The 24,121-nt window shown below is 45.9% G+C and overlaps 1 protein-coding gene across 1 annotated transcript; it reads right to left on the reverse strand.

Moving 5' to 3' along the window:
• Nucleotides 1–1,442: 1,442 nt before the first annotated feature.
• Nucleotides 1,443–19,835, reverse strand: PRPH2 (peripherin 2). Its single transcript, XM_082733054.1, has 3 exons — nucleotides 19,030–19,835; nucleotides 5,947–6,193; nucleotides 1,443–3,117 (listed from the first exon to the last, which is right to left on the reverse strand). Exons 1-3 carry the CDS (start codon nucleotides 19,608–19,610, stop codon nucleotides 2,905–2,907), a joined length of 1,041 nt encoding a protein of 346 aa, XP_082589180.1. The 5' UTR covers nucleotides 19,611–19,835; the 3' UTR covers nucleotides 1,443–2,904.
• Nucleotides 19,836–24,121: the final 4,286 nt, after the last annotated feature.

Consider the following 24,121-nt stretch of genomic DNA (forward strand, 5'->3'; position numbering starts at 1 on the left):
TGTGAAGGATGTTTGGGTGGTTTTTGGTGATATGAAGAAAGTGAAAACATTAATGCACAGGTTTTTGTGTGGACCTACATTTCCATTCTCCTTGGGTAAATAACTAGTTGCCCCTAGTTAATAAAATAAAATTTTATTATTTTATATTTTATAAACTATCTTATAGTTTATATATTTTATTATTTTAAAGTTGCCCCTTTATCTTAAGCGACTGTATACCATCTTTAACTTTGCTGTTTATACTCATTCTCTTTTTGGGAGGACAAAGTGTACCATTGAAAGTTAAAGACTATTGTTTCCTCCCTTCAAGCTAGTTTCCTGCCCACTGAGGACCAGGAAGGCATCCCCTCTCTCCCTTACTTACAGACTGTCCCCACCCACCCCACCCCCCAACTGCCACATTCCTGTTCCTAACACACCCTGCTGCTGCCTGCTGCACTGTCTTCAGGAGCCCTGTTCTTACCCAGTAGTAGGTCAGAGGCCCTGTCTTGGTTCCCCCTTCCCCCACCCCAGCTCTTGGCTAAGCTGCAAACCTGCTGGCCTAGCATTACAGATGCCGGGACAAGGAGGGGCAGGGGGCCATGCAATGCAGAGCAAGCACTTAATCTTATTAACTTGTATTGAGGTTACTTGGGGTTTATTTGCTGGTGGCTCAGCTCTGCGCTGGACAGTGTTGCAAGAGGCTGTGGGTTCTTAAACTGAAAGCCACGGATTCTAGGATACCTGTCTTCTTAAACGTTCAAGAATAAGTAACTAGTACTTAATTCACCATGGGGTAAGTGTTTTAAAAGGCCTAAGGTGATGCCTTTATCTCTCATCCTACCCCAGGGCTAGGCCTGCCAGACTTGAAAACCTGGCTGAGTCCCTGGGGAAAAATGAATTTACACTGTCCCAGGAAAGACTGAGGTTAGACACAAGGAAGTCCTGGTACAGAGTCTTGCCAGCAGCTTCCTGAGAGGACCTGATAAATGCAGGTCGCCCTAAGTCTGCTCTGAACCAACCAGGGATATTCATTGTAAGGTCAGTTAACCCTTAGTCCTCCCAGCAGCTCTCCGATTTACATCTGCCCTATTACCTGGCCCACAGAGACTCACATTTCCTTGTTTGGGAAAATACGTTTTGACCAGTGCAGGAAAAAAACATGGTTTGGAATTTTTGCTTAAATCGTTAAACTAAAATTCCACCTATTAATTCAGCTCTGGTCTAAACTAGCAAATGTCAAGATTATTTGGATAACCTTATAATCACTGTACTTACAGACAGGAAATGGTAAGAGGGAGAGCGGTAACACCCATCTTTTTGAAACAGCTACCCTGTTGAAACGCTTCCTTTTAGGGTCAAGTGCAATTTGGCTTTGTTAACAAATACTAGCTAGAGTTGGGAATGCTGTGATAACATACTGTTGAATAGGCTAAGATAGGCATTAACACAAATGATTTTCACACAATGTAATTTTTAATGTCTATCATACAGCTGTTAACAGCATAGTTACACATGGGCCTAGAGCAGCACATTCACAATGGTTCTCAGCACTCCTGAGGGGAGAGAGTTCCAGGCCCCTTGTCAGAGGTGGCTGACTCCCTCAGCATTTTCAATGTGGACCATTCTTTGGTCTCAAAGAGACTCAGAAGTCTAATTAAATTAAACCTGGGACCAAAGTCTGACAGTGTCCAAATATCTTTGATCTGATCTTATGCCCGGGAGAATTAGAGCCCCAGAACATACCCCAGGCAGCACCAGAAGTTTTTTCTCCCCACTGAACACTTCAGAACAGTAACAAAGTCATTATCTCCTTCCCCTAAAAGCTTCCTTTTTTTTTTTTCTTTTCTGAGAGAAGTTAAAATTTCTCTTGCCATCACTAGCTCGGGAAGATGGACGGTCTCAAGGAATCTTCTTTAATACAGAGGCATTCCAGAAATATTGCTTTGCAGGATGGGTATTTGAGAAAAGAAACAGGAAGAATCTCCCAGAGGATACCTTGTGCTCCACTGTAGACCATACATGTGGTCCATGGAGGCTGTCATGGCCACCTGTGTGGGTATTCCTGGGCCCCTCAAGAGGTGAGGCCTGGTCTCCAAAGGATGGACTCTTATCTGATTGTTGCTCCTCTTCCAGTAAAGGGCAACCACCTAACCCAGTGCTTCCGCAGACAAGCCAAAGGAGGTCAGCTGGCACTTGAGGGGTGATATGTTGCCGGAACATGCAAATAACCTGACTTCCTCAGCCCATGGCTCACTCCAGGCTAAGTGAGGGCATGGGACTGTGACACAAAAGTAGCCTTTAACTGTGTTTTTGGTGAGAAAGTAATCCCCTGTCTTTAGGTTATTTTGCCCCATGATTGAAGGCTTCCTCTTGTGAAGCCCTCAGTGCTTTGAGAGTGCATTACTCTTAGAAAAGTATAATGCCCCCCCTCCTTCCACAATTACACAAATAAAATGGCTGACCTGTCGATCTTGGCATTAAAAAAAAAAAAAAAAAAGATGACAACATGGCCAGGACATTTTTTTAGACTTCTCTGCCTGTGTACCGAGTGACGCTTTGGATACAGAATGAAGCAACTTGGAGCTCGTAATGGCATACACTTTAAAGGGGAGCTGCCCTCATGTGTGGCCAGTAGCTTCAGGATGGAACTGAATTCATGTGCTATGAAGAGTGATCCGTGAAGAGTCCACCGTGAGGGCATATCCAAAAGTCGTGGGCCTGAGTAGGGGTTCGTTCATTTTTAGGTCATTCAACAAATGTTTGCCAAATGCTTTTAGGGATCCTAAACTTTAAATCCCACCATCCAGAAGAGTCTCTGTAAAATTGCCATCCTCCTTGGGAGTTCAGATTGGATGGGGGTGTATCCACTTTTTGGAGTCCGCTACTTCTCCGTGTTCAGGAGGGGAGGGTACCCCGGGGCCATCAGCCAGCCTCTGGGGCCTGGCCCGCATCCGCACCCTCAGCTTCCACCTGGTTACTCTTGCCCAACTTTTTCAGACTCTCCAAAAAGGCCTTCCAAGTCTCCGACACACTCTTTTCCAGAAGCCAGCCCTCACTCTCACACTCAGGGTCTTCCGGGTTGGACACACTTTCCAGTGCTGTGTGTAGGTAGCGCAGGCCAATTGTGATGGTCACCTGGTGGGGAGAAGAGATTTAGAGGAGGTCTGGGAGAAGGAGCTAGGGGCTGGAGCTATTAGGAAACTGTGCAGGCCACCAGCCTCTTCAACCCCAGGGCCCCACAAGTGTGACAGCATCTCTGGAGTCTGGGTCGGTTGAGGGCCTGCACACCAGGCTGGCCTCGCGCTCAAGATAGCTGCCTCTTCTCCAGCCTCATCTCCAGCCCCATTCTCCTCTCTCTCTGGTCACTCTGGGCTCCTTAGGGTCCCATCCACACTTCTTCCCTCTAGTTTTTACCATTTGCTGTTTGCCTAGAACATTGTTCCTCTCCACATTCACCTGTTAATTCAGCTTCAGCCTTCCGTGAGTGGCCCTGCTACTCACTCTCCTTCCTCCTCTCAGGTTTCACATTCTGAGAGCATTAGTCCCAGGCTTCTCCTCATAACCACCCCATTCCTAGCACAGTGCTTGGCCCGTACTGGGTATTGGGTAACTATTTGCTATACAAAATTAAAGTCACCCCCTTCTCAGCAAACAGTACCACTGTATGTGGTTTCCTCTACTTCTGTTATTTTGATTCGTGCAGGGATGAGTGGGTGATTAGTTTGCATTTGTTCACTAGCAGTCATTGCAGCAGGCTATGGAGCCAAAATGCCTGGGTTCAAATCCCAGTCCTGGCACTTGGCAAGCCATGTGACTAAGAAGCCTCAGTTAACTCATCTGGTTTACAGATTTTCAGATGGAGTGTCTCCGCCGCGTGTGCATGCTGTGTCATGTCAGTAGCGGTAGAGCGCGGTACGTGGTGTGCAGTAAGGATGAATAGACATGTCGGCCGTGGTTGGTTGTTAGTGTGGTAAGTACTGTTTCCACTGTTCTAATGTATTGTGTTACCCACTTGTTTCTACACAGATTCCTGGTTTTATTCTCTTACACACTGTGAGGTGGTGAGGCCTGCTTACAGAGAATGTCCACCCCCTAATCTGTCTCATTCATTCAGTCTCCCAGCCCCTAGAACAGCGCCCCATGGCCGTAGGGCCTCAAGAAACATCTACTGAATCAATGCTCAAGGAGTATTTTATCATTGCAATAGTAGAGGACATTAGTAACTAATAGCTTTAGGTTTTTGTTATTGTCGTTGTCTATTGAAAGTTTTATAAAAATATTTTTATGGTGGAAAAACTCACCTCCAAGGGGTCCTTCTGGTATGCATGCTCCCACTCTGATCCCCTCCTGCTTTCCTGAAGGGGGCTTACTGCTGCATTATGAACTTTGCACTTGGTAATGGTTCTCCCTGTGGTTCATGAGTTAGATGTCACCTCCTAACTGGATTGTGAGGCCCAGCAGGGCAAGACTCAGGCCAGAGTCCTAGCATTAGTAGTTCAGCCACCCTTGTGCCCATCACAGAGTTCGGCTAACCAAAGACCTCAACTAAAAATCAAGGGCATTTACTCCCTGTTTCCAGTGAGCCTGTCCTCATCTCATACAGTCATTAGCTCCCTAGAATGGTGAGCAAACTGAGAGGCAACCGGTGGGACCCCGTTTTCCCACTGACTTCTGTTATCCTTTCAGACTTCTTTTCATGGGTTTTCAGGGGACACGACCTTCTGACCTTCTAGCAGTAAGCTTCTCGCCCAGCTCAACCCACTCATACCCAAGACTGTGCCTCAAGGAGTCAATGGCCAATAAAACGATATTCATGTGCCTCAACAATAAAAGAAGCCCTCCCTTCCCAACCAGCCCATCCCCAGATTTTACAGTACCTCTAATGGGATGTAGTGAGTTAGAAGCAGTCATCTCAGCCAAGGGCACAACTAAGTGTGAACTTCCATAGCACTAAGAGAACAACTTACTTAAAGGAAACTTTCAGTGAATCTCCTCTAATGGACAAACTTTCCCCACCTAAGGCTTCTTGCTTTGTACTTGTGAATCTGGGGGTCTGGATTTTCTGCTGTTAGCACAAAGCAGGAGCCCCTAAGTCACCCTCTCTACCCCCACGGTTTATCACTCCCTAATACTTGCTTTCATTCAGCACCCAGGACAGCGCCTAGCAGTCCAAGAACTAACTCTTCAATAAATGAATGGCTACATCCCAAACTCTTCTGTACAGAGAGGAATTAAGCCTTACAGGTGAAATCAGATGAACACACTAATTAGAATAACAGCTAAATTGCTACCAGAGTCTCCAGAGAATCACAAATCCAAACAGCTCCCATTTCCTGAACACAATGTACGTATTATCTCCTTTTGCCCCCCAGGAGTCCCAAAGCTAATGCTATCGGCACCCTATAACAGAGAGGTTAAATAACTTTCCACAACCTCAGACTGAAAAAACAAAGGCACAGGATGAACCTCTAAAACATGCAAAGTGAAGGAAGCCAGACAGGAAAGTTACATATTGTGATGACATTTATATAAAATGTCCAGAATAGATAAATACACAAGAACAGAGCACAGATTAACGGTTGCCAGGGGCTGGGGTGAAAGAGATGGGGAGTATGCTCCTTAATGGGTATGAGCTTCTCTTTGGGAGTGATGAAAATCTAGAGCTAGATAGAGGTCATGGTTACACAACATTGTGAATGTACTAACTGCCACTGAACTGCTCACTTTAAATTGTTCATTTTATGTTCCATGAATTTCACCTCAATAAACTATTTTTTGAGTCATAGGAAAGAAACAAAAAATAATGAAGGTGCTGGGATTGAAACTTAGGCCTGCCTGACCCACAGCTAGGCTAAGGGCTGGTGCCAAGGAGAGAGACAAGCACTCCAGGCCAGGCCCCACCCATGAAATCCAAATGGTGCAGGTGGCTCTCACTTCCTCGCCCCCACCTGGCCCAAAGCCTACCTCAAAGAGCCAGACAAGGAGGGCGACAGCACCCATGGAGTTCATGAGGCTGCTGTAGTAGTTCAGCAGGGCGGCCCTGCAGCCATTCACCCATAGGTTCAGCTCCTCTGTCTGGTGGTCGTAGCTGTAATGCGCTGAGTTGTTGGTGAGCTGGTACTGAATGCAGGGCCGTGGTGAGCTGGGGTTGCAGCAGCTGAAGGGAACGCCATCCACCAGGTATCGCCCATCCACATTGCTCTTGATGCGACTAGAGGAGAAAGATGGCTTGAGAGAGGCTTCTTGGATTTCTCACCAGGAGCCAACTCCCCCCATCCCCTGACTCTGAAAATCTATAATATTCATTCATCCATTTGTTCATTCATTCATTCTTGATAAATATTTGTTGTGCATCTACTATGTGCCAGCCACTGTTCTAGGAGCTGAAGATAGAGAAATGATGGGGCGCCTGGGTGGCTCAGTTGTTAAGCATCTGCCTTCAGCTCAGGTCATGATTCCAGGGTCCTGGGATTGAGCCCCGCATCAGGCTCCCTGCTCAGCAGGAAGCCTGCTTCTCCCTCTCCCACCCCGCCCCCTGCTTGTGTTCCCTCTCTCACTGTGTCTCTCTCTGTCAAATAAATAAAATCTTAAAAAAAAGAGAGAGAGAGAGAGAGAGAAATTACCCTAGAAAACCAATCTTCCTGCCTTCCTAGAGCTAATGTCCTACAGGGTTGAGACAGATGATGAATCAAGAAGCAAGTCAGTAAGAAATGTAGAAATTCATCCAACCACCCTGTGGACTGCCAGGCCCTGGCCTGCAGGGATTATTTGGAGCCATGTCAAGCTGGTAGGAAGAGGAACAGGACAGGTGGTGACTAGGACAAGACTTGCCAACAACCTTTAGCCCCCAGCCCTGTCTCCAACCTTCTGTCTCCCAATAACAAGTCACTGGGAACCAAGGGCCCCTCTGGCCAGACCAGTTCTATTCAAGAGAGGTTTCCAGAAGTCCTGCTCTGGCCCGGGTCTATGTGCGGGCAGGGAATGAGACTGGACAGGCACAGTCCTTGCCGTCAGCTTGCTTGATGTCCACAGTGAACTCTGCCTGTGGCCAGGTGGGCTCTCCTTACTCACCTGAAGGATGCAGTGCACATTACTTCTGCACTTCCATTTTTACTATGTATTTGGTTAGGGCGTACCATACATTCATCTGGGTTGAGAATTCAAAAGGGGCAGACATCTTTACAGTGAAGGCTCTCCCCATCCTCTTCAGGCATCTGGGTATGTCCTGTCTGACCTGAGTGCAGTTACCCAGGTGTCTTATGTGCGAGATGTCATCAAGCTTCATACTTAAGATCTGTGCGAGTGTATGCCTGTCATCTTGAGTACCAAGTTTTTTTTAATTTGCACATGAACAATACATTATATAATAGTGGCATACTTTTACAACGCAAGAATAGAAAGCATGTAATTATTTAAAGTAGAAATTATAATTCCACTTCTGGGTATTCAAAGAAAATGAGAACATTAACTCGAGGAGCACCTGGCTGTCTCAGTCATTGGAGCATGTGACTCTTGATCTCGGGGTTGTGAGTTCAGGCCCCACATTGAGTGTAGAGGTTACTTAAAAATAAAATCTTGAAAGAAGAAGATATTAAGTTGAAAAGATATATGTATCCCTGTGTTCACTCCAGCATTATTTATAAAAGCCAAAACATGGCAACAACTTAAGTGTCCATTGATGGGTGAATGGATAAAGAAACTTTGGTACACACACACAATGGTATATTATTCAGCTATTTAAAAAAAAATCTTTAAAAGAAATCTATAAAAAAGAAATCTTGCCATTTGAAACAACACGGATGGACCTTGAGGACATTATGCCAAGTGAAATAATAAAGACAAATACAATTTGATCTCACTTATATGTGGACTCTAAAAACAAAACAAGCCAAAAAAACAAGTTTATAGATACAGAGAATATTTGTGGTTACCAGAGGCAGGTGAGATAGGTGGGTAAAATGGCTGTTGGTGACCAAAGTAGATGCTTCCAGTTATAAATAAATAAGTCCTGGGGATGTAATATACAGCATGGTGACTATAGTTAATAATGCTGTATAGCCTATTTGAAAGCTGCCAAGAGAGTTCATCTTGAAGTTTCTTATCACCAGAAAAAAAATTCTCTAACTATATATGGTGATGGATGCTAGCTAGATTTATTGTGGTGATAACTTTGCATTTTATTCAAACAAAAAATCGTATGTTGTATCCAAAACTAATATAATGTTGCATGTCAACTATACCTCAATAATATATAAGTAAATAATAGAAATTGTTTTCAATGGGCGCCTGGGTGGCTCAGTTAAGCGTCTGCCTTTGGCTCAGGTCACGATCTCAGGGTCCTGGGATTGAGCCCGCATGGGGCTCCCTGCTCAGTGGGAAGCATGCTTCTCCCTCACCCTCTGCCCCTCCCCCCACTTGTGCTCTTGCTCTCTTTCTCTCTCATGCGCTCTCTCAAATAAATAAAATCTTCAAAAAACATTAATAAAAAGAAATTCTTTTCAACAATGTTCATTGAAATGTTAATTTCAATATTTAGCTTCTAAATGTCCATGTTTAGTCCGCCACTCATTCTTGTCCCTTGACCTCCAGGTACACTCAGCTGTAGCCAACTGTCTGTCCTTCTAAAAAGGTTTCATATGGGGCATCTGGGTGACTCAGTCATTGGGCATCTGCCTTCGGCTCAGGTCATAATCCCAGGGTCCTGGAATCGAAACTCGTATCAGGGTCCCTGTTCGGCGGGAAGCCTGCCTGGTTCTCCCTCTCCCACTCCCCGACTTGTGTTCCCTCTCTCGGCTGTGTCTCTATCAAATAAGTAAAATCTTTCAATAAATAAATATAAATAATAAAAAGGCTTCATACATGAAAAGTAAACACAGAATCTACAAATATTCTTATTCTTCCTGTTTTTTTACCCCGATGGTAATGTACTGTCTTGAACCTTTCTCTTTTCCTTTAGCAGAATCTTTGAGATCTTTTTATGTCTACTAGTGGAGAGTCTTCTCCAGGTTTTTTGTTTTGTGTTGTTTTTTTTTTAATTAGTGATGGACATTCTTTTTTTTTTTATTTTATTTTTTTAAAGATTTTATTTATTTATTTGACAGAGATCACAAGTAAGCAAAGAAGCAGGCAGAGAGAGAAGGGGAAACAGACTCCCTGCCAAGCAGAAAGCCCGATGTGGGGCTTGATCCCAGGACCCTGGGATCATGACCTGAGCTGAAGGCAGAGGCTTAACCCACTGAGCCACCCAGGCACCTCTGTCTTCCAGGTTTTTAATGAGCTGCATGGTATCACCATTGTACAGGTGATCCATGGAATACTAGTCAGTTCCCTACTGCTGGATATTTAGGGTTTTCCCAGTGGCCTGTCAATACAAACATTTTGGGTATTGTGAATATATCTAGAGGGTCAATTCCTAGAGAGGTATCCCTGCATCAAAGGGTGGGTCCATCTGTAATTACCCTAGATCCCTGCCATATTTCACTCTGGAGTTTGTACAATCACATCCCCAACAGACATGCATGAGACAACCTATCCTTCATGGCTATACCCACACAGGTTTGATTTTTGACCTTTGCCAACCTGATAGCTGGAAGATAGTATCTAACTTCCATTTCCCTCATTACGAATGAAGTTGAGTATCTTCTGCTATGTTGAAGGGTCATGTGTGGTTCCATTTCTGTGAACTGTCTGTTGATCAGTATAATTAAGACTTCAGAAATGTTCTGCACAAGGTGGCCTCCTTGGTTCCAGAACAGTCCTTGCCTGGGTTATGGTGACCATATTTCCACACGCTCTCCAGTCCCTCTACTCCCTGGGCAGGACCCTTGCCCAGAGAAAGGGTGGGTCTGGGTACACAGGAGATCCAGAACAGTGGTAAGAGCAGGATCACCTGAACTTACTCCCAGTCCATTCCTCTGGACAAGTTCCTCTGCCTCTCTAGGCCTCAGCTTCCTCATCTGTAAAATGGAGTTGATATGAGATCGTATGAAGGCATGCATGTAAAAAGTCTTGGAAGAGTGGCTGGTACGTAGTAAGTTCGCAACAAGCATGGACTCATGGCCAAGCCTAGGTGAGGCGATGGAGCAGGAGCCTTCACATGTGCTCTGTGTGCTCTCAGGAAACAACTGTGACAATGAACAGACCACTCAACACCACTGGGCAGTAGACACTTAGGAGCAGGTGGCAGGGTTTCTGCCAACCAAGAAGAGACTATGAGAGTCTTCTGTGGGGACAGCAACCATGTCTGTAAGAGCACAGCTCACTGCTGACCTGAGGCAAGCCCTATTAGACATTTGTCGCTGACTAAATCGGTTGCTACTGAAGTTCTTCCTTGAGTCTAACTAAGTGCACCGAGAGCACAGTGGGAGCAGAAACCACTCTGCTCTCTCCCTGCAGACCCAGCTCAGCATCTGGTGGTGGGACCCTGGGTGGTCCAAGTTGGGAAGACTGAAGCAGAAAGGCTATCAGTTTGGGATTCCTGTCCCCCTCTTGAGCCAGCAGTCCCTGCCCAACTGAGCAGACAGTAATCTCCCATCCCCAGTCTCTTGATGCTGGGGGTCTCTGAGCTCAATTTCTGTCTGTCCTTTTTCCTGACCTGCAGGCTGTCGCTTTAGCTTTCTCCCACCATCACAACATCCCACCTGGGCCATTCCCAATATCCCCATGAGAAGAGTGAAGATAGTAGAGGGACCCAGACTTTGAGTCCCAAGTCTGCCTTTCTGATCTGTGGAACTTCATCCTCTGGACCTCTTTGAGTTGGGGATTACTCTCTTGGGAGCTGTGGGGAGCTTTAAATGAGGCAAGGTATGGAATGCACTTGACACAGGCCCTCAGAGAATGCCCATGGCCAGGTAGGCAGGACCTTGCAATCCATCAGATTGTTCTACAGAAGAAGTAGTGAACAAGAAGTGGGAGACTAGCCCATAGCAGTTGCCCACTCCTCCCCTCAGAGATTCTTCAGAGTCTCTTAGGTCCTTCCTGTCTGTTGGAGGTTCTTGCTCCTTATGCACTCTCCAGGCGTATTAAGTTGGGGTAAAGCCTATGGACCTGCCTCATACATATTACATGTGTATCTGAAGTGAAGGCCAGGCTTGTAGTTGTGTGAGCTGAGGCCAGTGAGGCTCTGAGCTACCCTTACTCTGCAGGCTGGCCTTCTGGAAAGCCCTTATCTTTCCTCCTCACCTAGCTCACTCCCCCTAGTGGAAAAATCACCTTGCTAGCCTTGTTAAGACAAAGCTACGTCTCCCCTCAGATTGGGATTCTCTGAATTAGGATTGTGTCTTCCCCCTCAGACTGGGGCTCCCTGAGGACTAGGCTCTGTCTCCCCTCAGACTGGGGCTCCCTGAGGACAAGGCTGTGTCTCCCCTCAGACTGGAGCTCCCTGAGGGCAGGGCTGTGTCTCCCCTCAGACTGGAGCTCCCTGAGGGCAGGGCTGTGTCTCCCATTTGTGTCTTCCCTCACCACCTGCAGTACTTTATGTCCAGTCACATTAAAAAAAAAAAAAAACCCATCTTTAAGGAAATGCTAATACTATACTGCTGTATATCAACTGCTATATGTGTATTATTCCATTTACTCTCTACCGCGCCCCTGTCATGTCATTTCTCAGATGAGATAACTGAGTCTGACAAAGGCCAGGTGAATTGCCAAGGTTTCCACAAGTGTCACTTAGCATTCCAGTTGGGGACTGATTCATTATCAGTTATATTCCTGCCTTCCCTACTCCACACCACTGTTTCTTTCCATATGCCTTTCCTTGTTCATTTATTGATTTACCTCCTAAATTACGTTGGTTTTTCCAGGAAAACTCTGACATGATGATTTTCCCAAGCATATATGACTTGGCTGTGGCTGAGTATGCTAGAAAACAGGTCTTATCTTTTTTTTTTTTTTTTTTTTGAAAACAGGTCTTATCTTAATCAAGACCCTTACAAGCCCTGGTGAGCCCTGAGCAGAGCAAGATTTGTAGCCTGGGAAATACTCTGATATAAATAGCCAGCTCACCACCTAAGGAGCTCTCCTTGCCTGGCTTTGTCTTAAGAGGGTGAGTGGGGCCTTAATCTGTCGTTGGAACCAGGACAAGCAGTAAGTAAACAAGGTGATGCTTCTAGAGGAGAGTGGGGTGTGGGACCTACTTCCAGAGGTGTGAGACCCCAACAGATCCTAGGCTGGGTGCCCAGGGAAGTTTCACCCTCTATCAAGTCAGACCTGCCTCCCCTATGCTGTCCTGAGCATTGTCCTCAGGCATTTCCAGTCTGAGGGGAGAAGAAACTACACAGCCCTCAAGAAGCCCCAGTCTGAGTGGGGAGATATAGTCCTGCCCTCAGGAAGCCTCAGTCTGATGGGAGGAGACATAGTCCTGCCCTCAGGAGAACACCACTCTGAGGAGGAGACACAGCACAGTCCTCAAGGAATCCCAGTCTGAGGGGAAACTCAGTCTTGCCTTCGGGGAGCTCCTAGCCAAGGTCTGGTCTTCATGAAATCTCTGTAAATTGTTCAGAAAGAGAGAACAGGAGTCTGTAGCCTGTGGATTCCCTGAGTGGGACGGGAAACTGAGAGAGCTTGGTGCCAACTTCTCCTTCAGACTGAGGGCTCCAGGCCAACCCCTCCTGGCTGTGACAGTGCCTGGTGCTAAGGCCTCTCACCCCAAGACACTAAAGCTCTGCTCATCCTGAAATCAGGGGACACTTTGAAGGAATTGCTATAAACTGGCTGAAGACTTCACTCTCTTCATGTGATGCATTAAGATATACAAGGCACCCCAGGAAGTGTTCTTGCTAAAACCAAACCTGAATCCAAGCCCACCTCAGCCCTAACTACTGGCTTATGGGGACATAAGAACAACTTAGATGACACCACTTGGCTGCTGTCGCCCGGCTGAGAATGTAAGGAATTCTTTAGGACGAATAGCCTCATTCCTTCAATACACACATGGCATGACAGTAACTGTTCTAGAGTAAAAGAAACAAAAGTGGGGGTGCCTGGGTGGCTCAGTGGATTAAGCCTCTGCCTTTGGCTCAGGTCATGATCTCAGAGTCCTGGGAACGAGCCCCCCGTATGAGGCTCTCTGCTCATCAGGGAGCCTGCTTCCTCCTCTCTCTCTCTGCCTGCCTCTCTGCCTACTTGTGATCTCTGCCTGTCAAATAAATAAATAAAATCTTTAAAAAAAAAAAAAAAAGAAACAAACAACGGTGATCAAAGAACCAAATGCGCAATGTGGGCTTTGTTTTGCTCCTGATTTGAACAAACCAACTGGAAAAGATAGTTTGAGGCAATCAGAGAAGACTGAACAGACCAGATGATCTTGCTGCTAGTTTTGTTGGTCATGATTACTATTGTGCTTATATCAAACAAAAACAAAAAGACAAAAAAACAAACCCTCTTTACCTGTTAGAAATGCCTCCACAAGTATTTACAGGTGAAAGGAAACCATGCCCAGGATTTGCTTTAAGATACTCAGGAGATGGTGCCTGGGTGGCTCAGGGGGTTAAAGCCTCTGCCTTCAGCTCAGGTCATGACCGAGCCCCGCATCGGGCTCTCTGCTCAGCAGGGAGCCTGATTCCCTCTCTCTCTGCCTGCTTCTCTGCCTACTTGTGATCTCTGTCTGTCAAATAAATAAATAAAATCTTAAAAAAAAAAAAAAAAGATACTCAGAGGGGATAATGTGTGTTTGGGAGAATGGTAGAAATGAAACAAGAAAACAAGAATGTGTGTTCTGTTGAAGCTAAGAGAGGTGTACGTGGAAAGCCATCATCTCTCTACTTTGGTGAATGCTTGAAATTTTCCATGATGAAAGTCAAAAATGCAATAAAATAAAATAAGCACTGAATAGGAACTACAAACCTCTGTCTTGATAACTTACCTTGAAGATTCAGGGGCTGAGAGGGACAGCATGGCTTCTCCCTCCGAGGGCTTCCCCCAGTTATAAGGGAGCATGTCTCCCCACCCACAGGAGCACCAGTCCAGAGCTGGTGAGAAGGTAGACACAGGGTAGAGCGAGCCCCAAGCCTCGCTTGCCACAGGCCGCAGGCAGCCTCGCTAGTGTCTCTGGTTTCTGTGCGGCCACCTCACGATTATCTAGGACCTGAGCACAGAAGAACTGGAATCCAGTCAATCCACAGAAGTTTCTCAAGCCTAGGTCATCTCTGCCGACACCTTCCACTGTCCCTCTGGAGGAGGACGACATTGATGACAAGAAGACAGAGAAAGACAGGATGAGAGAAGACAGCGTGGCCTAGATAATTCCAAGTTTCAGTCGGTAAGGGCACAGATTCATCTAACACTGAAGCTATGCAAGGTGACTTCGACATCACTGGCAAGCAGCATGGTCATCTGGAAGGAGCAGAATTACAACCTGGCCTTCCATCCAACAGGATATCATTTGTCCATAAAAGGGAAGGACAGTCTAACAAATGTAGCAACATGGTTGAACTTCAAAAACATTATGCTAAGTCAGAGGAGCCAGGCCCCAAAGGACCAATATTATATTATTTCATTCAAATGAGGTGTCCAGAAGAGGGAGGAATATAGAGACAGAGAGGAGACAGTGGTTCTTTAGAGGCAGGCCATGGGAGGCCAGGATACAGGCCATCCCTGCCCCATGATGAAAAAAAGAAATCTTTTTTGGGGCACCTGGGTGGCTCAGTAGGTTAAGCCTACTATTGCCCCCCCTACCCCAGCCTGCTTCTCTGCCTACTTGTGATCTCTCTGCCAAATAAATAAATAAAATCTTTTAAAAAACAAAAAAATAAAAGATTCTCAAAAAAAAAGAAAAAGAAATCTTTTTTAAAAATCTTCAATTGAGGGGCGCTTGGGTGGCTCAGTGGGTTAAGCCGCTGCCTTCGGCTCAGGTCGTGATCTCAGAGTCCTGGGATCAAGCCCCGCATCGGGCTCTCTGCTCAGCAGGGAGCCTGCTTTCTCCTCTCTCTCTGCCTGCCTCTCTGCCTACTTGTGATCTCTCTCTGTCAAATAAATAAATAAAATCTTAAAAAAAAAAATCTTCAATTGATATTGTTTAGTCCAGGAGCCTTCAGGAAACAGTCCTTGATCTTAAAGATCCCCCTAAGAAATCTCTAAACACCAGCCACCCCTCCATGGGTTTTGTTTTTTGGTTTTGGGTTTTTTTTAAGATTTTATTTATTTATCTGACAGAGCACAAGAGGGCAGAGCAGCAGGCAGAGGGAGAAAGGGAGAGGGAGAAACAGGCTTCCCGCTGAGCAGGGAGCTCAACGTGGGGCTCTATCCCAGGACCCTGGGACCATGACCCAAGCCGAAGGCAGCCGTCCAACTGACTGAGCCACCCAGGCACCGCACCCCTCCATGTTTGCCGGGACCACAAGCTCTGTGCTCAGTTTGTCAGGGGACCATTGGAGGAGGGGCATTGCTTGGGAGGTCCCAGGGAGCCCTGTGTGCAGGAACCCAGTTCCACCTTTCAGCACCCAGGCTGGAAATGTTTTCTGTAGCCCAGTCCAGCAAGGTGTGCATAGTATGGAATGAAGAGAGATGTCCCCATGGGGCAGAGCCTCCAGAAAGGACCAGAAGTCATTGGCACTAGACACTGCCCTACCTAGGACCAGTGTCACTGGAGGAGCTTGGTGCGTTTTCTGCAGTCTTCCCACCTCCAACCAGCTCACTGCTCCTGAGATTACCTCTCAGAGTCTTTAGGGTCAAGGAGGAAACTGAGGCTACCCCAGCCTTTTTATTGGCTAGTCTGAATTTGGTGGGGAGAGGAAAAAGAGAAAAAAGTGAAGAATTCCTTAAAAAAATTTTTGGTGAAAGGAGTGTCTAGGTGGCTCAGTTGATTAATAAGTGTCTGCCTTCAGCTCAGGTCATGATCCCGGGGTCATGGGATCGAGCCCCACATCAAGTTCCCTGCTCAGTGGGGAGTCTGCTTCTCTTTCTCCCAGTCCCCCCACTTGTTCTTTCTCTCTGTGTGTCAAATAAACAAATAAACCCTTAAAAAAAAAAAAAAAGTCTTGGGGCATCTGGCTGGCTCAGTGGGTTAAGCCTCTGCCTTCGGCTCAGGTCATGGTCTTAGGGTCCTGGGAGTAAGCCCCACTCTCTGCTCCACGAGGGGCTTGCTTCCCCACCCCCACCCCCGCCTGCCTCTTTGCCTACTTGTGATCTCTGTCAAATAAATAAATAAAATCTTAAAAAAAAAAAAAAGTCTTGGTGGAAGATGCCACTTCTCCCTGGTCCTGCCCTCTGGCCAGGACCCACCCCTGCCTCTCTTGGTTCTGCTGCCTCCGGATCCCTCCACTGAGGGTGCTGCTGAGAAAACCCAGAGAAAGTAAATGCTTCCTACTTCCCACCACTTGGCCTCCCCAAAAACAAATACACTTGCTTGTTCAGAGGAGAATTTTCAGGGGCCAGCTTTGTCAGGAAAACTAAGTCAAGACATGAAAAAAATGTGAGCACCTGGAAAGGGAAGAAAGGCCACTCCACACCCCAGGAGCCTCCCCTCACTCACAGGTGTTGTCCACTGGTCAAACATGAGAATTTGCAGAAAGCAATGACGTGGTCCTCTCTCTGTGAAGGTGACCCTATGAGACTGTACCCTTAGCACAGGAGGGTGACCTCGAGGGAGGTTTTGGAAAGGAGAAAGGCATTTCAGTTCTAACATTGTGTCTTAAGACCAGCTTTATGGAAAGTTACAGCCAACAGGTACACTTTCCACCTGGAAACTTAGTCTAAGGAAAGTAAGAGAGACAGAGACAAAGAGACAGAAGCCAAAGCCTACTCCAGTGTTACCAGAAGAGGCAAATTAGAACACCCTAAATGCCTAAGGGTGTCCTTTCAGTGAGTGTAATATGATGCATCACTGAAACATGATCCCTTTACACAAATACTTGATGATCTCACTGACCTGTAAAATCTAAAAAAACAAACACATAGAAACAGAGACTAGACTGGTGGTTGCGGTTGCTGGGGGCAGGGAGAGGGAAAGGGAGTTGTTGGGTGAAAGGGTGCAAACTTCCAGTGATAAGATGAGTAAGTTCTGGGGATCTTCTACACAACATGGCGATTATAGTTAACTATCCTGTGTTAGATCCTTGAAACTTGCTAAGGGAGTTCTCACCACAAAAAAGCAATGGCCATTACGTGCCATGATGCACGTGTCAGCTAACGTGACCATAGTAATCACTTTGCAATACCTAAGTCTATCAAATCAACATGTTCTGTGCCTTAAACACACGCTAGGCTATTTGTCAATTATATTTAAACAAAGCTGGGGAGAAAACAGTTGTTTTGAACATTATGCAAATATTACGTGATCATATTACAAAATGGGGCGCTCAGTTGTATTTATTCCATGGTTATGCTATTTATTATGTAAATGTTAACAAGACTAAACCAAAATGGGAGGAAATTAAAGCCATTAGTCTGTGGTGGGTGAGAATCTGGCTTGAATTCTTTTTCCTGTTTTTGTTTCTCTTAATGTTGTCACTGCATTTTTTTGTGTAGCTGAGAAACTTTTTTTAAGTCAGCGAGTTAGGATAGCTTCACTCCAGCAAGTTGGTATGAAGCATTGAGGTGGTTCAGATCAAGCCTGCTGTTTGCCTGACAATGCAGATAAGCCAGCCATTGGGAGTAGAACAAGCTGGAGAATTTCTCTGCTCCGGGCCAAGAGGAGATTTGGGGATTACAGAGAGATTTTGTACATCTCTCCTGCAACTAACTCTGTGCAGAAGGCAATCAAGGAAAATGACAGGAAAAAGTAAAGCCCTTTCTTATTTGCTCACAAAGGCTGTTTCAGCTTCACCCCCTCTCCCACTCCCATGCCCAGGAATTCTGCTTGTCCCTCCTGCAGCAGACTGTGTGAGTCCTGCCACCTTGTGCTGTCCCTGCAAGACCTGTCACCTAGGAAGGGCAAAGCGATTTACCAGCCTCTCCTTGACTGGAGATTTGTAGCAGTAATCCCCACCCACAGAGAAAATAGAAGCCCCAACAGTGACCTTCAGTCTGACTTTCCTTCCATCTGAGGTGCAGCTAAGCTAGCCCATCTGGGCTTCCTGGGTGTTGTCCGGGCTTCAGCCGTGCTCTGCTGCCGGCGTGCCCAGCACCCTGTGTGCAAGTCCCCCTGGACTCACCAGTCTTACCCAGGACCAACCTGGATGAACAGCTGACCCCTTGCCTCAGCCAGGGAATGGGTTGTATGGGATGGAAAGAAGAGGTGAGGACGAGCCACAGGCTCAGGGCAGGCCACCCTTTCCCTGGAAAATGACTTGAGACCCATAATGGTGGGTCTTTTGGGAAAAGCAGCGGGCCGGAGTCAGCCGCTCTCACCTCCACCTCTAGCTCACCAGTACTACGTCGCACCTCAGGATTTTATTTTTATTCACACCACAAATACTCTAGAAACATTATTGTGTCACACTATCGTGATTCAAGAAGTACACACCAGCAGGCATTTAATAGGCACCTGCTGTATGCCAGGCTTTAGATGAAGCTAGGAGGTAACCTCTCAAGATTATCTATTCCAGTGCCTTCATTTAAAAGATGGGCAAGCAGGGGACCGGAGTGGCAAGTGACTTACCCAAGGTCACAAGCTAAGTCACAACACATCCTAGACTATAGCCTGGACCTCCTGACTGCCCTATCCTCTGCTCTTTCCACCATACCCAAGGACAAACATCTTGAGATGCTCCGAGTCAGAAGGTTGGAAAACAAGGGGAACTAACCAGGAAATTTAAGTTCTGGGACTGAATGCATGAACTTTGAGTGAATAAGATGAACCAAGTGACATCTCAGTATTTGTGACCTGTGAGTGCCCCATCCCTACTGAATGAAGCAGACTCACATTCCTGGCTGTGTCTTCCTCCCTGGAGACTCCTATCCAAGCAACTTCTATAACTCGACACCTTCCTCCGACAGCCATTCCTGCCAGACATTAGGTGGAACATATGACATCGCCATCTTTATAGGTAAAAATGTTAGCATATTGGCAACTTTCTATAGGCCAAGTGAATCCAGACTCCCACACAGAGCACCCCCATGGGCCTCCAAGTCCCCATCTAGCTCTGACCCCAGGACAGGAGACCCACTCACTCTTTGACTTCTTTGGAGGAGAAGTCCAGGTAGCGATTGCTGATCCACTGAATCTCAAACCAGTCTCGAAAGCCATTGTTGCCACAGCATTTGAACTCAATCTGCAGCATGTCGATGGTCTTCTTCATGAAACACCTGCCAGGGGTATCTGTGTCTCGGTAGTACTTCATGCCATTCTTGAGCCCGTGGGCCAGGGTGCTCTCCAGGGAGCCCCGCATGAGGAAGCAGCAGAGGGTCACCAGCAAGAGGGCAATGTTGAAGAGGACACAGACAGCCAAGTATGGCTTCAGCCAGGGCTTCCACTTGGCGTACTTGGCAGGGTCCAGGGCGTCATAGCAGATCTTGCCCGCCAGAGAGTTGAAGACACAGGATAGCATCCCCATCCCTATCAAGGAGTTGGGCACAAAATGGCTCTCTGAATTATTCATCACTTCACTCCTCTTCCGCAGTTCGATCTTAAGGAATAGCCCTAGGCTGAAGATGACGATGCCAGCCAACACCGAGAGCCAGTTCATGAGCCAGAGCCCTTGGGCCAATTTCACCCGCTTCATCTGGTCAAATTTGACCTTCAGCAGCGCCATGCTTGCCGAGTGCAGTCCAGGCAGCTTCCCACAGCACAGCTCCCACTCCTGACCTTTGTGAGCCTGGAGGCTGAAAACTCAGGGCCTTGGGAAGGGAGCAGATGGCCCACGCTGCAGGGAGCCACCCTGGGAGCTGCCCATGTTGAGCTCCTTCCCCTGGGACACCAGGGATGTAGTCGTGGTAATGGGCTGCAGAGGCGCAGCTCAGGAAGGGGCCCAGTCTCTGCGATGTTCCTACAGCTTCCTTCCTAGCCAAGCAGAGAGAGCCTGAACGCTGCAGATTAAAAGTGGGGACCACAAGACATCTCGCTAATCTCATTAGCCAGGTTCATCCCATTAGATAAAGCTGTGCCAGTTTCAGAGCATGGCCAAGAGGAGCCTAAACGGACACCCTGGAGCAGAGAGCTCTGGGTTCAGCTTGAAGAACCAGGACCAAGAACAAGACTGGCCAGAGGAGTGGGCTCTCCTTGAGGGCTGGCTCAGATCACATGGCTCCCTGGAGGCCTGTTTCCAGGCCAGACTCTCTCAAATTCAGAGCTTTCTCCGGGACAAAAGACATTATTATCCAAGTTGAAAAAGAAATGACAGACTGTGGGAAAATATTTACAACATGTTAAAAAAAAAAAAAAATGCTTTTTTTTTTTTTTTTTTAGCTTCCACAATTCTACTTTCAAAAGATCAACAATTGATTGGAAAAACAGGTAAAAGGCAGAACAGGTGGTTTATAATAGGCAAACTTGGAAAGTCCAATCTGGAAAAGATGTTCAGTCTGAGTAGAACACAGGGAAATGTGATTAAGATAATAATAAAAGACCAAATTTAATCCATCAGATTGAACACCTGTCAAAATTTTGTCACCAAATGTATAAACAAAGATAAGAATGAAAATGTACACTCTTTATGTTTTGAAGATTTTTAAAAATTTATTAAAGAGAGACACAGAGACAGCACAAGCTGGGGAAGAAGCAGACTCCTCCCTCAGCTGGGAGCCGGACATGGGGCTGGATCCCAGGATCTAGATATGACCTGAGCTAAAGGCAGACGCTTAACACTGTAAGCCACACAGGCACCTCAACTTTTTAATGTTTTTAATTAGCACTCTTTATTTCTTTCTTTTTTCTTTTTTTTTTCTTTTTGTTTTTTTTTAGCAGACTTTATTTCTTAAAGCAGGTCTAGGTTTAAAAAAAAATGGGGGGCGCCTGGGTAACTCTGTTGGTTAAACATCTGCCTTCTTCTCAGGTCACGATTCCAGGGTCCTGGGATCGAGCCCCTCCCTCATCAGGCTCCCTGCTCAGCGAGGAGTCTGCTTCCCCCTCGGCCTGCTGCTCCCCCTGCGCTGGCTCGCTCTCTCTGACAAATAAAAATACTTAAAAAATTAAACAGAAAGTACGGAGAGTTCCCATATATTCCTTTCCCACAATCAGTTTTTCCTGTAAGTAATACAAATATTGGTATCATCATCATCATCATCATTATTATATTATTATTAATCACAACCCATAGTTTACATTAGGGTTTGCTTGTTGTACATCCTGTGGGCTTCGCCAAAGGCATAATGTCGTGTACCCACCATTATCAGATCATACAGGATAATTTCACTGCTCTCAACAATCCGCGTGTTGCACCCAGGCATTCCTCCTTCCCTCCCTGCCCAACCCCAGGCAACCAGGCTCTACAGTTTCACCTTTTCCAGGACGTCGTATAATTGGAATTACAGCATTTTCAAACTGGTTTGTTTCTCTTAGCAATACATACTTGGTATTTCTCCATGTCTTTCTGTGACTTGATCGCTCATTTCTTTTTTTTTTTTTTAAGATTTTATTTATTATTTGACAGAGAAAAAGATCACAAGTAGGCAGAGCAGCAGGCAGAAGGAAAGAGGGGGAAGAGGCCCCCTGCTGATTAGAGAGGCTGATGCAAGGCTCGATCCCAGGACCCAGAGATCATGACCTGAGCCGAAGGCAGAGGCTTAACCCACTGAGCCACTCAGAAGCCCGGTCTTTTTATTGCTGAAAAATATTCCATTAAAATGGATGTGCCATGGTTTATTTATCAATTCACCTATTAATGGGCATCATGGTTGCTTCCAATTTTTGGCAATTATAACTAAAGCTGCTATAAACATCTATATGCAGGTTTTTGTGTGGACCTAAGTTTTACTCTCATTGAGTAAATATCTAGAAGCTGCATTGCTCGGTCATATGGTAAGACTATGTTTAGCTTTGCAAGAAACTGCCCAATTATCTTCCAAAGTGGCTGTACCATTTTTCGCTCCCCCCAGCAATGGATGAGAGTTCCTGTTGCTCCACACCCCCACCAGCGTGGGGCTCTTAGCATTCTGGATCTTAAGCATCTCACTTGCTTTAATGTGCATTTCCTTGAGGACATATGATGTGGAACATCTTTTCATGATTAGAGGCCTTCTTTGGTGAGGTATCTGTCCAGTACTTTTGTCCTCTTTTTAATGGGGTTGCTTGGGGGTTTTAGACTGTAAATATTGGGAGAATAATTTATCTATCTCCATTAAAACTTAAAATTCACATTCCCAATGGTTCAGCAGTGCCACTTCTCAAACACCCTGTGCCTATAACACGGGGAGTTTTAGGAACAAACCAATTGTGTCCTCAAATTCATGTCCACCTAATGCCTAAGAAGTCATGAGCTCAAGGCAGTAAATGGGTCCGGTCTCCAATCTGGAACCTGGTGTCTTCCCTTACATGTATTAGATACCAGAACCACCACTTGCATGTCCCTCTTTTTTTTTTTTTTTTTTTTTTTTTTTTAATTTTTATTATTTTTTTATTTGACAGATGGAGATCACAAGCAGACAGAGAGGCAGGCAGAGAGAGAGAGGGAAGCAGGCTCCCGCCTGAGCAGAGAGCCTGATGCGGGGCTCGATCCCAGGACCCTGGAATCATGACCTGAGTCAAAGGCAGAGGCTTTAACCCACTGAGCCACCCAGGTGCCCCTTGCATGTCCCTCTTTAAGATCTCTAAGTCACTAAGTAGAATCAAAGGAGTATTTCTCCAAATAGAGGAGGTATGGGAACAAAGCAATGAGCTTTTCCACTCCAGCACAGTCACCTTAGAACAAGACATCTATTTCATTGCTCCATCCAAATTTGGACTCCAATGAGGGAGGGGCGAAGGCCCGGTTCTAACACATATAGGAAAAACAGTCTTATTATTTTATCATCACACCATGTTGTGGGCCAAAACCAACATTAGTATTAAGAGAGTTCTCATGCTCTTCATGGCCAAGACCTGGGGATGACTGGGTGGCTCAGTCAGCTAAGTGTCAGCCTTTGGCTCAGGTCATGATCCTGGGGTTCAGCCCCACATTGAGCTCCCTGCTCTGCAGGAACACTGCTTCTCCCTCTGCCTGCCAATCCCCCTGCTTGTGCTGTCTCTCAATCCTCTGATAAACAAATAAACAAACAAACAACAAATAAATAAAATCTTTAAAAAGAATATAAACAAGCCTTGGTTGCTAAGAAACCTCGGATGTTCAAAGAATTTCGACCCTTCACCATCAGAAGAAACATTGAACAGAATGTGCTGCATTTTCTGGAGTTTGGTTTTGTTTTTGTTTTTCTTCCCAAGACAGAATGTTCAGGCAACCAGAAGTGTGACCAGACCCAGACTTCTTATACCCAGAATTTAAAGACAATAGTCTTGAGAGAAAAAGGGTGTGGGTGACCATGAAGCTATCTCAAAGAACTTATTTGGAACATGCACGTGGACAAGACAAAGTCAGGATATAAAAGTCGATGTAGAAGCCAGAAACAAAAATTTGAAAATACTTCTACAGGGATAATCTTATAAGCGATTAGCCAGGGACTTCTCTCTCCTCAGTTGACCAAGTTGTACAGCATGAGAAAGAGCAGAGCTGAGCGGGGATGCCCCCTGGTGGTCAGAAATAGAATGGCTTCAGTGTCTGAAAAGGGAGATTTTCCCTTTTGGGCTGTTATCTGAAAGGAATAAGAGAAAGAACAGACATCAGAAATGTCCCTGGCCAAACCTTTCAGGGAAGAAGCAAGGCAGAATATGGTGAGGATGAAGCAGAGAAAAGTAGACTGCAGATAAAGGAATAATGAATCTCTTCTGGAGGATGGAGGATGGGGGGGAAAGCTGGCTCCCTCCCCACTGGACCAATGGATGAGTCTAGATGCCATCAGTCTGGTATAGAGACAGTAGACTAGGTTAATGGAATTAAGGCTGACTCATTTTTCTTCAGAATTCCTTTACTGCTATTCTAATAATGAAATGAAAATAACAGAAGTATGCAGTTAAAAAAATGATGAATGAACCAAAGAGATCATCTCTCTGGGCCTCAGAACCAAGGAACAATGAGGCAGGGGTTGGTGTTTTGAGTAATTAACTGACTTTTGTTTTCTTAACCTCTCTCCTTTGATCATCATCTTACTTCCCTGTACCCTCTACTCTTTTTCCTTCTCTCTTTCTGCCTTCTTTTCCTTCCTTTCTTTCACTTTTCTGGTTAAATATATCATA

The sequence above is a fragment of the Mustela nivalis genome (assembly GCF_964662115.1).
Source record: "Mustela nivalis genome assembly, chromosome: 5".
NCBI lineage: Eukaryota > Metazoa > Chordata > Mammalia > Carnivora > Mustelidae > Mustela > Mustela nivalis.

Coding starts and splice junctions, on each gene's coding strand:
- PRPH2 (XM_082733054.1), bottom strand. CDS start 19,610: ATGGCGCTGCTGAAGGTCAAATTTGACCAGATGAAGCGGGTGAAATTG. Junction 6,194..19,029: donor TCCTCCAAAGAAGTCAAAGA/GTGAGTGGGTCT, acceptor TTTCTCCTCTAG/TCGCATCAAGAGCAATGTGG. Junction 3,118..5,946: donor TCCTTGTCTGGCTCTTTGAG/GTAGGCTTTGGG, acceptor TCTCCCCACCAG/GTGACCATCACAATTGGCCT.